This window comes from Sorghum bicolor, chromosome 2 (assembly GCF_000003195.3).
Source record: "Sorghum bicolor cultivar BTx623 chromosome 2, Sorghum_bicolor_NCBIv3, whole genome shotgun sequence".
Classification (NCBI taxonomy): Eukaryota; Viridiplantae; Streptophyta; class Magnoliopsida; order Poales; family Poaceae; genus Sorghum; species Sorghum bicolor.
The window spans coordinates 76055712-76068070 of record NC_012871.2 but is presented as its reverse complement, the minus strand read 5'-3'; the positions used below and the strand labels follow the sequence as shown (position 1 = coordinate 76068070).

The window sequence follows — 12359 nt, the reverse complement described above, 5'->3', positions numbered from 1 at the left end:
TTAGACGATACTGACTTTCCTTGTCACATGTACTACTACTACACGAGTGTTTGCAATCATTTTCTGTTGAAACGTTATTAACGTTAGGCATTTTTTTTAGAACGGCAACACTTTATATATAACATTAAAGCACAGTACAATAGTGTGAGAAAAGTATTCCCAGATTACAGAGCCAGTTAAAGTAAAAGAAACTACTGAACTAGTACATCTGTAGACATATATGGCAATGTTTTCGTCGAGGCTGCGGCAAAAACATCAAGGGCCCTTGTTCTCGTACCCCGATAGTACAGCCGATACTTCCGATCGGCCTGTGTATTCGAGGGTTAGAAGTCTCAAGCCGTATATAAGAATTAGGCTTCACCAGACTCAAGAAGATGGTTCCACAACCATAGTGTGAACATGAATACTGTCCTCAGATAATTTTCTTTTTAAAAAAGAGTATAAAGCCATCTTAGGCTGCTCCTCACGTGTCTTTAGTTAAAGGAGGAAACAGGAAACAATATTATTATGTTCAGTACTTTAATTCACTAAGTCACTAAATGTATGCGGACTTGTCGATACTAGTGCGTCAGCTCATCCTCTTAACTGAACACCGGTGGTTGCAGTGGAAAAAAGAAGAGAAATTGATGCTTGATAGAAGACAGAGAAAATGAAACGTCGCTTTTTCCAAGCAGAGAGCATATCCTTCGGAGCTCCGACGATAACCTTCTGGAATACTACACTACAGTACCTCGTCTGTCTTGTAAAAGACCCTGTGATTTTGACATCTGCGCAAAACGCCATGGCACAAACAGGCTAAGCCAACAAATTTCCAGGACTAACGACATCCACAGAAAATGGATTCTGAAGCCACCCAATGGCACAGCTTACCGTTTTCGCCCGTAACCTGGACCAACAAAGACTAGCCACAAACAAAACAACCAAACCGCAGCAGATTAAACAGGGATCGCGACATCGAACGACTTTCTTTTATAAAAAAAAAGCAAGGAGGAGAGCGCAAAGCAGAGCGCTAGTGGAACATAGCATCATCATCATCATGATGATCACGGTCCATGACAAATCGCTCCCCATCACGCATCTAGTACAACACCACCACAATACCAGTACCACCATCTTTAGCCCCCGGATTTCCCCTTTCTTATTCAGTTCTGCAGTTCGAGGGCAATCCAGAGTTCACCACTCATCATCATCATCATCATCATCAGGGTAAACGACGCACTGCCCTGCCTGCCGTCACGACGAGCGCACACACAAACTGACAAACACTACTGGGACTCGGCGGCCAGCGGCTCGGCATCCGGCGACGAGAACACCTTGGCGATGCGCTCAGTGGGGATGGCGGGGAGGTACTTGGCTCCGGCGTAGCCCCGCTCGGCCGCGGCGACGACCGCCCTGTTGTACTTCTCGGCCCAGTGCGCGGCGGTGGGCACGACGATCTGCGCGACGTGCGGGAACACCGGCAGGCCGTTGAGAGAGCGCCAGGCGGAGACGGCCAGGTGCTCCGCCGCGGGCTCGTACCGCACGTACAGGTCCCTCGCCACGGGCTCCACGCGGCCGTACACGTCCCTCGCCACGGGCTCCGCCCTGGCGAGCGCCGCGCGCGCCGCGCCCTTCACGCCCGACTGCTGCGCCTCCGCCACCAGCTCGCGCGCCACCTCAGGCACGCCCCGCGCCACCGCGTAGGCACGCGCCGACGCCGCCTTCAGCGCGCCCGGGAGGTGCTTGTCCACCTCGTGCACCGTGTCGTCCACCTGCGCGCCATTGTTGTAAGAAGCGGAGGGAGAACACACAGCACACAAAACAGACAGATGAACAGCGATGGCCGTAATTATTAATTACCGCTAATAAGGAAGCCCAAGATTTAATTAACACTTGCTAATTCTCTTGCCGACAATGGCATCGGGGTCTCCGCCGGGCGCAGCTAACATGCACCGGAATCTAAGGAATCTGGCACAGTCGCACAGAAAGGCACCCTCGGCATGACGGATTCCTCGCACAAGGACAAAGTCACCCACCCAAATAGGCCCCCCGAGTGTTGGGGCCGCAGCTCAGCTGAGCCGCACACCGCTCGCGTGGGGCCCGCCATAGCAATCATACACCGCACAATGTTCGGAAAATATCTAATCGGCGACCAGAACAATCCAAATGGGCGCAGAACCACGCCATGACGCCACCGGCGGGAGTGGTCCGGCCGCCGGCGAGGTTCGTGAAACCGGCCCCCAAGCGTTGCGCAGAACCACGGCACCGAGATCGTGCTTGTCCGCTACCCAGACCAACGAAGGAGCAGGAGAAGAGGGGGATCGTGCGACGCGACTCACCTTGCGGTCGACGAAGGCGAGGACGTCGAGGGGCAGGCCGCCGAAGCGAGCGTAGACGGGGCCGGCGACGCCCTTGACGGTGGACTCGACGGCGTCGACGCCGGGGCGGAGCGGGCCGGCGTGGTCCTTGGCGAGGCCGTAGAGCCCCGCGAGGCACACCACGGCCTGCGCCGCCGCCACCTGGACGAAGTCCAGGTACCTCAGCTTCGGGGCCCTCCTCGGCTGCTGCTCCACAACAACCTCGCTCTCCTCCTGTGGACGGCGCACCAACAGATCAGACCAAAACCCCACAAGACCAAATCATCAATCAACCTCCGAATTCAGGTCCGAATCGAGGCGAGGAGCGCTGGGAAGGATCACGCTTACCGCTTGCTGCGGCTGGGGGTTGGGCTGCTCCTCCGCCATCGCGCGAACCGGACGGGGGGTTGGGTTGGCTTCTCTGGAACCTGGTCGGGAAACCGGGCTGCGGGGAGGGGAGAAGAGAAGAGAACTGAAGAGGCGAGACGAGACGATTCGGCTGCTTTTGCTTCGCTAGAAGAACGAGGTGACGGAAGGGCCGTAAAGGCGGCCTATATAGGAGACGGGCGGCGTCGTCGGGCCGTCCGATGCATGACGCGCTCGATCGGGGCCGTCGAGGCTACGCCAGAACACTCTAGAGCGGGGTCGCCACGTCGGGGTTCCCGTGATGGGCACGTCGCCAACGGCGTAACCGCCCTGTATCTTTTATCCAAGACACCTAACTGCATACTATTTGTGGTGTTTTGCTGATGTGGCAGCATATTTATGAAAAAATAGAAAAAAATAAGACTTCAAGTCTTAGGCCTTGTTTAGTTCCAAAATTTTTTTGCAAAATATAAATAGTACCACTTTCGTTTGTATTTGACAAATATTATCCAATCATGGACTAACTAGACTCAAAAAATTCGTCTCGTCAATTTGGACCAAACTGTGCAATTAGTTTTTATTTTCGTCTATATTTAATACTTCATGCATGCGTCTAAAGATTTGATATGACGGAGAATCTGAAAAAAAATTTAAAATTTTTTGGGAACTAAACAAAGCTTTATTTAGACTTCAAGTCCACATTGTTCGACGTAATAAATAGCTTTAGACTCTATGATAGAGTCGTGAGTGCCCTTACTCCTCGCGGAATCGCGCGGATTGATCTGTGTGCTAGTGCTTCAAGTTGGAGGGCACGGCTGCTGGTGGTGGGCCCGATTATATATGTCACACCAAGTTCTAGACTTTCGGATGACGACACGCTTATCTTGAGAGATTTCTCTATTTTGATCTTCTATTTTATACGGCACGCTTATCTTGAGAGATGTCTCTATTTTGATTTAATCCTCTTATTTCATACGGCACGATTATCTTGAGAGATTTCTCTATTTTAATTTTGCCTTTGGGTTCAAGGAACACAAGCTTTGACCCTGTAATTTTGCTCTAGGGTTAAGGAACAGAAGATCTGGCGACTTGTCCGATCGAAAAATTTAAGTAGGACCGTTGACATGGTCAAGCTGCTGCTGCGGCGCCGTAACGAAGACTACTGACGAATGGTAGTATGGTACGCAAGGAAATCACCCCCAAAGTTGGTGGAAGCACGCAGGCTGGGACGGGGATATTCCATTGCCGGCGTTTGAGATGCACTCCGCGATCTACAGACCGTCCTGCACGGGCTCACGTGTGTCGGATTCCTGCTGCTTTCCAAGTTCCTTGACGGTGTGGACTCAGATCGGATCCAAGGCTTCAGCGAGCTCGGGCTCGGCAACACAAGAGTTGTGTCGAATTAGATTAGAATTAGACACCCCCGTCAGAAATATCTTCATCACAATTTAAAGCAACACTAGATCTCAAATTATGGCCCGATGCTAGTGGACCAGGCCACGATGATTTCACATGGACGTAGGCACAATATGGACCAAGAACAAACTGCTTATGAGCCGACTGGATCAGACATACTTGTACTTGAATTGAACATGCAGATACGCCACGACAAGACGCACGAGCAGTATTAAGGAAACTGAATTAAACATGCTTAACATGGAAACAAATTAATTTCTAGCAAGAATATATCAAACAACATACACCCGTCCTTGTTAGATGCCTCTGCTCTTCACTTTACCTGAAACCAAATACACTTTATAATTGCCTTTTTCGACCCCCTCGTAAGTAACGGAACAGGCGCGACCGCAGTTAGCTGCAGCTGCACAACTCAGGAATGGTCTCGTACACCTCAAACGTGATGTTAGCATTTGGCAGCTAACGCCTGACAATATAGGCTAACGAGCACTATGAACTGTTGTACAGACCTGAGCTCGTTGCTGGAAAACAACTCAGGTTCTTCAAGCTGTCTAGTTGAGGCCACAATCTTGGTCTACTTGGTCTATCGTGATGCCTGGGCTAAGCCCTTCCTGCATCTGCTGCTCTGATCCCTGTTTGCAAATATAATATAAATGTTACAATAATAACATACGTAATGCAGCAAAATAATGCTGGTCCAAAGCTGAAATTTCAATTATAACTACGAATGAAAGTTTTTTTTCTCTGCACAAAGAACCAGACATAATTCTCAAGCAAAATATCCACCCAAATTCCAATAACGTACCATACCCCTCGCCAAACAAAACACAAACAAAAAAATGTGGGACATGGAACCCTAATCCAGACCTTATATCAATGCCTAACCACCAGAAAAAACTTATGTCTATTGTGATGATCCTGGAGCGTGCAGGAGCCAGTGTTGCTATACTGTAGTACTGCAACATGTTCAGTATGATGCGAACATCACACACAATTGTAAGATTTTCCCTCAAGTGACTTAGTAATAAGAATAGCGCTACTATCAAAAGCCTGTGTAGTAGCTTTGAAGCACGGTACTGTTGGACTGCTGTGCATGCACATGGGATGTACTGCACAGCAGGACAACAGCCGAACTGCTGATGATGAACCATGTTCTGGAAGGCCAGAGACAGATAATAAATTAATAACTGCTGCTACAATGTGAAGGTACATCATACCTGTGCCTGCAAAGATGGCAATTGCTGCTGCTGCTGATCTTGTGGCAACATGTAGGATTGCGGCTGAGACAACCTGTAGTATGGCTCCTTGAGTTCAAGTTTTCCGGTAGATGTCTGTAGGATACCGCCTTGCTCCGCACCCACACCCCACATTTTAGCTTCAAGTAAGAATCAAATGAGCATAGGAACTATAACCTTCAAATATACAGGACTGGAGAAATGGAAAAATAGGGGAAGAGCCTAACCTGACATTGTCAAGTATATTGTGTAGCTCTGAGAACTATGGGCTACGAGATGAAGACGGCCAGTTATTTCTTGACCAGCCATGACATACAATGGCTGTGAAAGCACACATCGCAGTTGGTACCAGTGAGTGGTAGGGGATCCTGGAGCAGTGGTAAGCCACCTTTGCACAGTACTGCAGCACAGCGTAGCAGATTTAGAATAGCAGAAGACAAATCTAAAGGAGTGCTGCGACTATGTAAATATTACTGTACTAGTTAACAGAATTTCCAGTATATACTGACCTCCCATTAAACAATACATCAAACCAACAAGCTAATCCATGTACTCTAGTGCCAACTGATGCTACAAAACTCAGAGGAATATCAATCTCGTAAAGCTCCTCTTCCTGAAAAAGAAAGATAAGCATGTCATATTTCCGTCAAACCAAGAAATCTTTCAGAAAACTCACATGGAATTTAGATCTCATGTCATGCTTACCTTCATGCTAGTAAAATCAAGTGTATGATATGTTGGTGGAGAAATTAATAATCTTGGGTCAAATGCATCCACAACAGGCTGCATGAGAATAGAATAGGCATTTAGATTTGTCAAGGAAAAATAAAGAGACACTCAAATTAATAAGACTCTTTAGCACAGAACCAGGCAACAGTAATTATAGAGGAAAAGTCTTAAGAATTGTTCTCTACAGCCATAAAAGTTCTGGGACAAATCATGTCATGTCAGCAATCGAATACAATTAGTGATTCAGTAGTCAATATACAGTAATTGAATACAATTAGTGATGCAGTAGTAAATATACATATCTACCCCAATCCAAGTCCACTGTTCCAATTTGCAAGCACGGAGAAAGGAAGAAGAAATTACTAGTTTCTCATCACAGCAAAAGCAAGAACACATAACCTAAATGTGTTAACAATTATAGAATGGAACTGCAGTGTAACCTGTGAAAAGTATCCCTGGAATGCTGAACCATGTAAAGGTGTAAGATCAACACCAAAAAAATTGTGCTGCTGCCAAAAGAGAGCCTGCAAGAGCACATAACCCAGATATTAGACAACACTGCATGAGAAAGACCTGATACTAAAATATAGACACACATTTAGAGATCATGAGTTCATAAAAATAATGTACGATCAAATAAGACAGATCTTTTCACAAAAAGATGGCAACACAAATAACAAAATCAATTATGAATAAGCAAAAGTGCTGCCAAAGTGAAGTTGCCACATTAAAATATAAATATCCAACAAAGGTACTCCCTCTATACCCATAAAGAAAGTCGTTTCGGACAAGGTTTGGGTCAAACATTGGGAACATAAATCATGAATAACTTTTAAGTTATTGAGTTTGGAAATGTGAAAACCATATGAATAGATTTGACTTGAAAAGTACTTGTATAAAAATATACATATACACATTTTGATAAATATTTTTATAAAAATAAAGAGTCAAATTTAGACTTTGGAGACCGTGTCGTTGTCCTAAACAACTTTCTTTTTGGGTATGGAGGGAGTATCAAACATAGCAGTTGGTGGCGTGGTATCTTCCTATCATACTTTGAACCCTAGGGAAATTTCAATAGGCATATTTTAATATTTGATGGACGGCTCATGGAATCATGGGATACTAAATATCGATGAAAACTTTTTTCATAATTTAATTACCAAAACAAAAGATGCACAAAAAAACTACCACAATTAGATGGGATCAGAATCCCCGTGATTAGCCAGTCTACTAGCCCACAGGTGTACCGTAGTATTTGCTTTAGATAAGTTACACTGTTACAATGTCCAGTGATGCACTGGACTTCAATCCTCAGTCTATGCACTACTGCTACTTGAAAAGCATTGTTCCTATTAAGTTGAGCCCTCGGCCCCACACAGTTCTCATGGATACAAAAGATTGAGCATTCATCATTAAGAATGGGTGCTATTCCCTCATATATTGCGGATGAAAAAAAAGGCAATATTCAAGAAAGCAAAAAAGAAAACTCCAAAGATGAGAATTTACAGTAACATTAATAAAGCATTACAAAAAGGCATCAGACAGCAATAATGTAAGGAAAACCTAGCAATGATTTAGTACCTTGTTTGCCATTTCAACATAAAGGTATTCATCAGAAAAAGGAGCCATGTGAATCCTGAAAAGACATGAAGTATTGATGAGTAATTTGATATACCAAATTATGAACAGAAGAAATGACAACTATGCATGCCTCTGAGCTCATTATTTTAAACAAATATTGTTGGACTGCTTGTAAGAACATTAAACTCATATGCTGCAAAAAGAAAAGCACCTCACGTACTAAAAGAGACCTATATGATCTTCTAATTATATTCAAATTCAACCTAAAGACTCTGAATCAGGATTAAGCGGAATCCTTTCAGTGTGGGGCACCATCGGTATATGACGACTCCAATTCCACAAGTAAATGCCATCAAACAAAATGTCTAGCTTGTGACTCTCAATATCAATAGCAAAAACAACATGGCCACCACAGGCTTGACTACAAGGTCCAAAGTCCAAACAGTATCTCAAACCTTAGGAAGTAAGGCAACCACAAGGGTGTTACAGTAAATACATGTAACTGAAGCATTGCAGTGCAGAGGCCGATACAAAGTCAAAGATCATACTAAAATGTACTTCTGTGACTTAATAATATTTCTTGTCATATGATACAGATAATGACTTGATGGCTTATAAAGGTTTCAACATTAGCAATCCATGATCAAGAGAGCCACCAAACTGATATGTTGCAAAATTGCTCAGCAAATAAAAGAAAATTGAACCCCACGTAAGGCTGAAAATCTAGAAAACAGGTGATACAGGTAGGGATGTAGGATGTAAACTAAGTGCATACAGAAAGTCAAAAAAAACTTCTATGAAATGGATAGAATTACTAACTAAGCACACAAGGAATAATCGTGCAAAAAGTTGATATGGCCTTTTTGTTTACCAGATGAATCAGAGACTATGAAGATTCAGGAGCAATCAAAATTTAGCATGTAATTCTAAGTGGCAAATATTACCTTCCTGTTGTTGGAAACATTTTACCATCTGGAGCAAGGAATCTGTCTCTAGCTATGACATAGGACTCTAGCATCCTCTCATTAACCAAAAGGGTTCCTAAAAGCATGGAAGTACAAATCAATCAATAATGGATAACACAGGAAGAAAAAAATGAACTCATGATCTTATTCAACAAGGTCTGAATTGTCAAATTTGCCATTTGGCCCAGTGAACAAAACTGAAGAAGAACTGGATATTTGTTTGTCGTGAACATTGGAGTAGACTAAAACCAAATACATGATTCATCCAAAATATTTAATCTTTGTAAACACGAGCAAATGTTAAGTATCGTAAAATTATTTTGAGGAAGCAAGTTCTAAGACATATCACCAAACTCAAACAACAATAGTCAAACATTAGTACATTATACAAATAACAGCTGGTGTAGCTCGGGCATGCAACTCTCCAATAGAGTTAACGAATGGTTCACAACGCAAGTGATATCGTTTTCATCTATCCTACAAGGTTATTACCAACAGACCACAGCCTGTAGAAATGGCTCGTAAGATGAAGACAATTCTAACATAAAAACGGGTTTGCGTATCGATATGCTTTTACTTAAACATATGATAACAACCTAACATTGTATTTTTTTTCAATACCTGTGAATAATATAATAGATAACAAGTAAGGCAGAAGAAAAACAATAAGAACATTGCAGAAAATCAAAGAGTGTCATACCCATAGGCTCAGAAATCAGGATGTCAGCTTTCTCTGGAAGCTCTACTTCCTCAACCTTGCCCTTGATGACCTATTCAGGAGGGGATAAAATATCAGTTGAGGGTCAAAGCTAACAAAAAAAGGGTACAGTCCCAACTCCCAAGGGATACAAAACAAACCGTGATCCGTTGTCCAAGAGACGGGTTCCCGGAGATTAGACGTTGAGCATGTTCAGCCATTTCAGACGCCTCAACCGCATATACATGTCTGGCACCAGCCTAACATTAACATACCAAACCACTATTTGTCAACTCACATCACTGTCTCAATCAAGCACAGAAGTAACTGGTAAAAGAGGCGATGTTGGAAGTTTAAAGTGCACCTGGGCAGCAAACAACGAAAGAATACCACTTCCAGCCCCAACATCAACCACAATTCGACCCTCAAAGTCAGATCGGTTTTCCATTACAGCAGCATAGTATGTTCCTGAAGGGAAAGAATGTGCATGGCCTTGTCAGTATTAGTGCAGAATGTGAACTACCATGACACCCTGTGGATCAGAATAGAAGGAACTGAGAGCTTTAGGTTGCAAGACACCTGTCCGCACAAAATCTTGTAACATGTTTTGCTGATGTAATAGCTGGCCATAGTAGTGGAAATACATCTTTGCTGATGATGCCTCAATTTTGGTATCGAATTTGCTTTTCGAAGCAATTATTGATCCATTCTCCAGCCGCTCACCTGTCACATAAGAAAAAATAAACATTTTTGCCAAAAAAAAAAGAAAAGAAAAATGCTACAACATACATCCATCATCAGTTTAAATGTATTTATTTTTTTGAAAAGTCAAATTTTACAAATTTTGACAAAATAGTTATTCAAAAAATGAGTTGAGCATACAAAGTTCACATGAACAAGTTCAGAATTAAACGGAATTTTAAAATGATGTTAAGCTTCTAGCATTGACAGTATATATTGGAAGAGAAATTGACAGTCAAATCAACTTTAAACTACTTTCACCTAACCAAAATACACACAACATTAATGGACAGAGGGAGTCAAAGTAATTTTTTTTGTGTCCATTTTGGCATCAAGTCATGCAATAAGCATATCTGATGTATGTTTATCTTTTGTTAGAGCTCTGCAGCTACAGAGTATTCATTCAACTTCTCCAATGCATCAAACTGCACACAGCACACAGTTTAATCTGACTGACAGTTACTCTGGTAGGTCTGTCTGTGGAGATGCACAGCAAAATTATGCTTGTTCTAAAAATGACCAGGAACATAAAATTTCATCATGAAGGTAGAATTAGAGTATGTATGCACAAAAAAATTTCTGATATTTCACCAGATTGTAGGATTACATAGCATGCAAAAACACAGTGCAAGTCAGTATGACAGTATGTAGTCTGAAACTCACTAGTGCTCAGAGCAAATGCTTCACTCTTTTATGATGCAGATACAGGGGAAATACAAACAAAGCGTACTGCTGAAATTATCTGAAACAGGTCATGAAAAGGACAAACCAGCTTTTCCACTAATAACTTGGTGTTTCCATCGTTGAAAAGCTAAAGAGAAGGCTTTGCTCTCAGCTTCTGTCCTAAGAACAACCTTAATTGCTCTTGAAAATGACTTCTGCCTCAAAGAACTGAGAGTTAACATGTAACCATTTAATATGTACTACAAGAAAGTTTTAATGTACAAGGACAAAGAATGATCTTCAGGTTCATATATAAGTTGTTTATAGGTCAGCAAGAATGGCAATGGAGTTTAAACACATGGAGCTTTATGTCATGTCAGAAAGTAGTAGCATTTTAGTGCTATTTACGCTCTATTTCAGGAAAGTTAGTATAGAAATAAAGATGTGAGAATTCAAAGCATCAGACAAATCCTTTGCAGGCAGTGGGTAAAAAGTACCAATTCATTATTGCCATCCAGATCTGAAGCTACATCCAACTAGATTTAGAAGCATTGATCATTTATACATAATGAAGGGGGGAATGTACAGCTTTACCACCATGCATCAAACATTAAATATATACAAATGTAAGGTAAGCTTGGAAGGACATATGCCAAGGAAACATATTCTTCGTAAACAAAATGCAATGCGAGCTATACTCTTGCTATGCTAAACAAAGGTGTAGTTCCACAAACAAAGTCAGCACAAGCAATTCAACCAGGCAGAAACAAAAAAATAACAAATTACCACTTCCACGCCAGCCTTAGCCTCCGACTCGTCGCACACGCACAGCCACTCCCTCGGTCCCAACTTGAATACCTGAAAGCAAAACCCAAACGTGTCACTCCCCACAAAACGTCAGAGAGCAGTTTACACCTCCCCGGAACCACACCAAATCAAGACAAATCACAGGCAGCGGCAGCACACACACACTGCGCCACTACCTCTCACGCTTCGCCCCGAACCCAAATCACATTCACAGAGATCACGGTGGCTACCTGCGCGTCGGCGAGGTCGATCTCGACCGTGGACTCCGCCTCGGCCTTCCCGGCCTTCACGAGGCTAAGGCGCGGGGCCCCAGTGGCCGCGCCGAGACCGAACGCGGCGGTGGCCCCCTCGGCCGCGGGCACGTCGGCGGGGGCGGAGACGTCGGAGAAGGCGACGTTGGGGAACAAGTCCGGCGACGACGCCATTGGGGCGGGACCGCCGGGATCAGAGACCGTAGCCGCCTAGGGTTTGGGCCGGGCGGGGCTAGGGTTTTGCGTTGCGGGGGCGGGCGCTTGGCTCGCGTGGAGGCGAGCTGCCGCTGTTTGTACTCGTGGGTGGACTGGGCTGCGCGCGGTGGCGACCACCAGCCTTCTTATTCGGGCGACGACGTGGACCCGCCGCCGGAGCCAGGAGCCAGAGTTCGCGGGCGGTTGGGCCCACGAGTCAGTGGAAGGTTTCGCGTTGTTTTTTAAGACAAGGACAATTAATTACATGTTATTTATGGTATTTTATTAATATGGTAATATGTTTATAAAAAAGTAAGACTTTAAATCTATATTGTTTGATGTAATAAATACTTTAGACTCTCCGTGCTAAATGA

At 43.9% G+C, this 12359-nt stretch overlaps 2 protein-coding genes across 3 annotated transcripts; both read right to left on the bottom strand.

Annotated features, from left to right (window-relative positions):
• On the bottom strand, positions 936-2875 carry LOC8078532 (stress-related protein). The gene is made up of 3 exons (XM_002461143.2): positions 2685-2875; positions 2319-2570; positions 936-1751 (listed from the first exon to the last, which is right to left on the bottom strand). The coding sequence occupies exons 1-3, from the start codon at positions 2721-2723 to the stop codon at positions 1266-1268; spliced, it is 777 nt and encodes a 258-aa protein (XP_002461188.1). The 5' UTR covers positions 2724-2875; the 3' UTR covers positions 936-1265.
• Positions 4330-12156, bottom strand: LOC8078531 (probable histone-arginine methyltransferase CARM1). 2 transcript variants are annotated; one of them, XM_021454384.1, is made up of 15 exons: positions 11770-12156; positions 11519-11590; positions 10839-10947; positions 9908-10051; positions 9693-9796; positions 9490-9588; positions 9332-9401; positions 8611-8707; positions 7667-7721; positions 6523-6606; positions 6059-6136; positions 5863-5966; positions 5581-5753; positions 5336-5493; positions 4330-4750 (listed from the first exon to the last, which is right to left on the bottom strand). In XM_021454384.1, exons 1-15 carry the CDS (start codon positions 11962-11964, stop codon positions 4670-4672), a joined length of 1623 nt encoding a protein of 540 aa, XP_021310059.1. In that variant the 5' UTR covers positions 11965-12156; the 3' UTR covers positions 4330-4669. The 2 variants fall into 2 exon arrangements, with proteins under 2 accessions (XP_021310059.1, XP_021310060.1); XM_021454385.1 differs by having other exon boundaries at positions 10839-10944; positions 11770-12112.

What these genes read in the sequence shown, in the direction of transcription:
- LOC8078531 (XM_021454384.1), bottom strand. Translation starts at nt 11,964, where the DNA reads ATGGCGTCGTCGCCGGACTTGTTCCCCAACGTCGCCTTCTCCGACGTC. An exon ending in AATATACTTGACAATGTCAG is followed by an intron (nt 5,494 to 5,580) that starts GTTAGGCTCTTC and finishes TCTTACTTGAAG; the next exon opens with CTAAAATGTGGGGTGTGGGT. An exon ending in TGCCATCTTTGCAGGCACAG is followed by an intron (nt 4,751 to 5,335) that starts GTATGATGTACC and finishes ATTTGCAAACAG; the next exon opens with GGATCAGAGCAGCAGATGCA.
- LOC8078532 (XM_002461143.2), bottom strand. Translation starts at nt 2,723, where the DNA reads ATGGCGGAGGAGCAGCCCAACCCCCAGCCGCAGCAAGCG. An exon ending in ACCCCCAGCCGCAGCAAGCG is followed by an intron (nt 2,571 to 2,684) that starts GTAAGCGTGATC and finishes CGCCGTCCACAG; the next exon opens with GAGGAGAGCGAGGTTGTTGT. An exon ending in TCGCCTTCGTCGACCGCAAG is followed by an intron (nt 1,752 to 2,318) that starts GTGAGTCGCGTC and finishes AATGGCGCGCAG; the next exon opens with GTGGACGACACGGTGCACGA.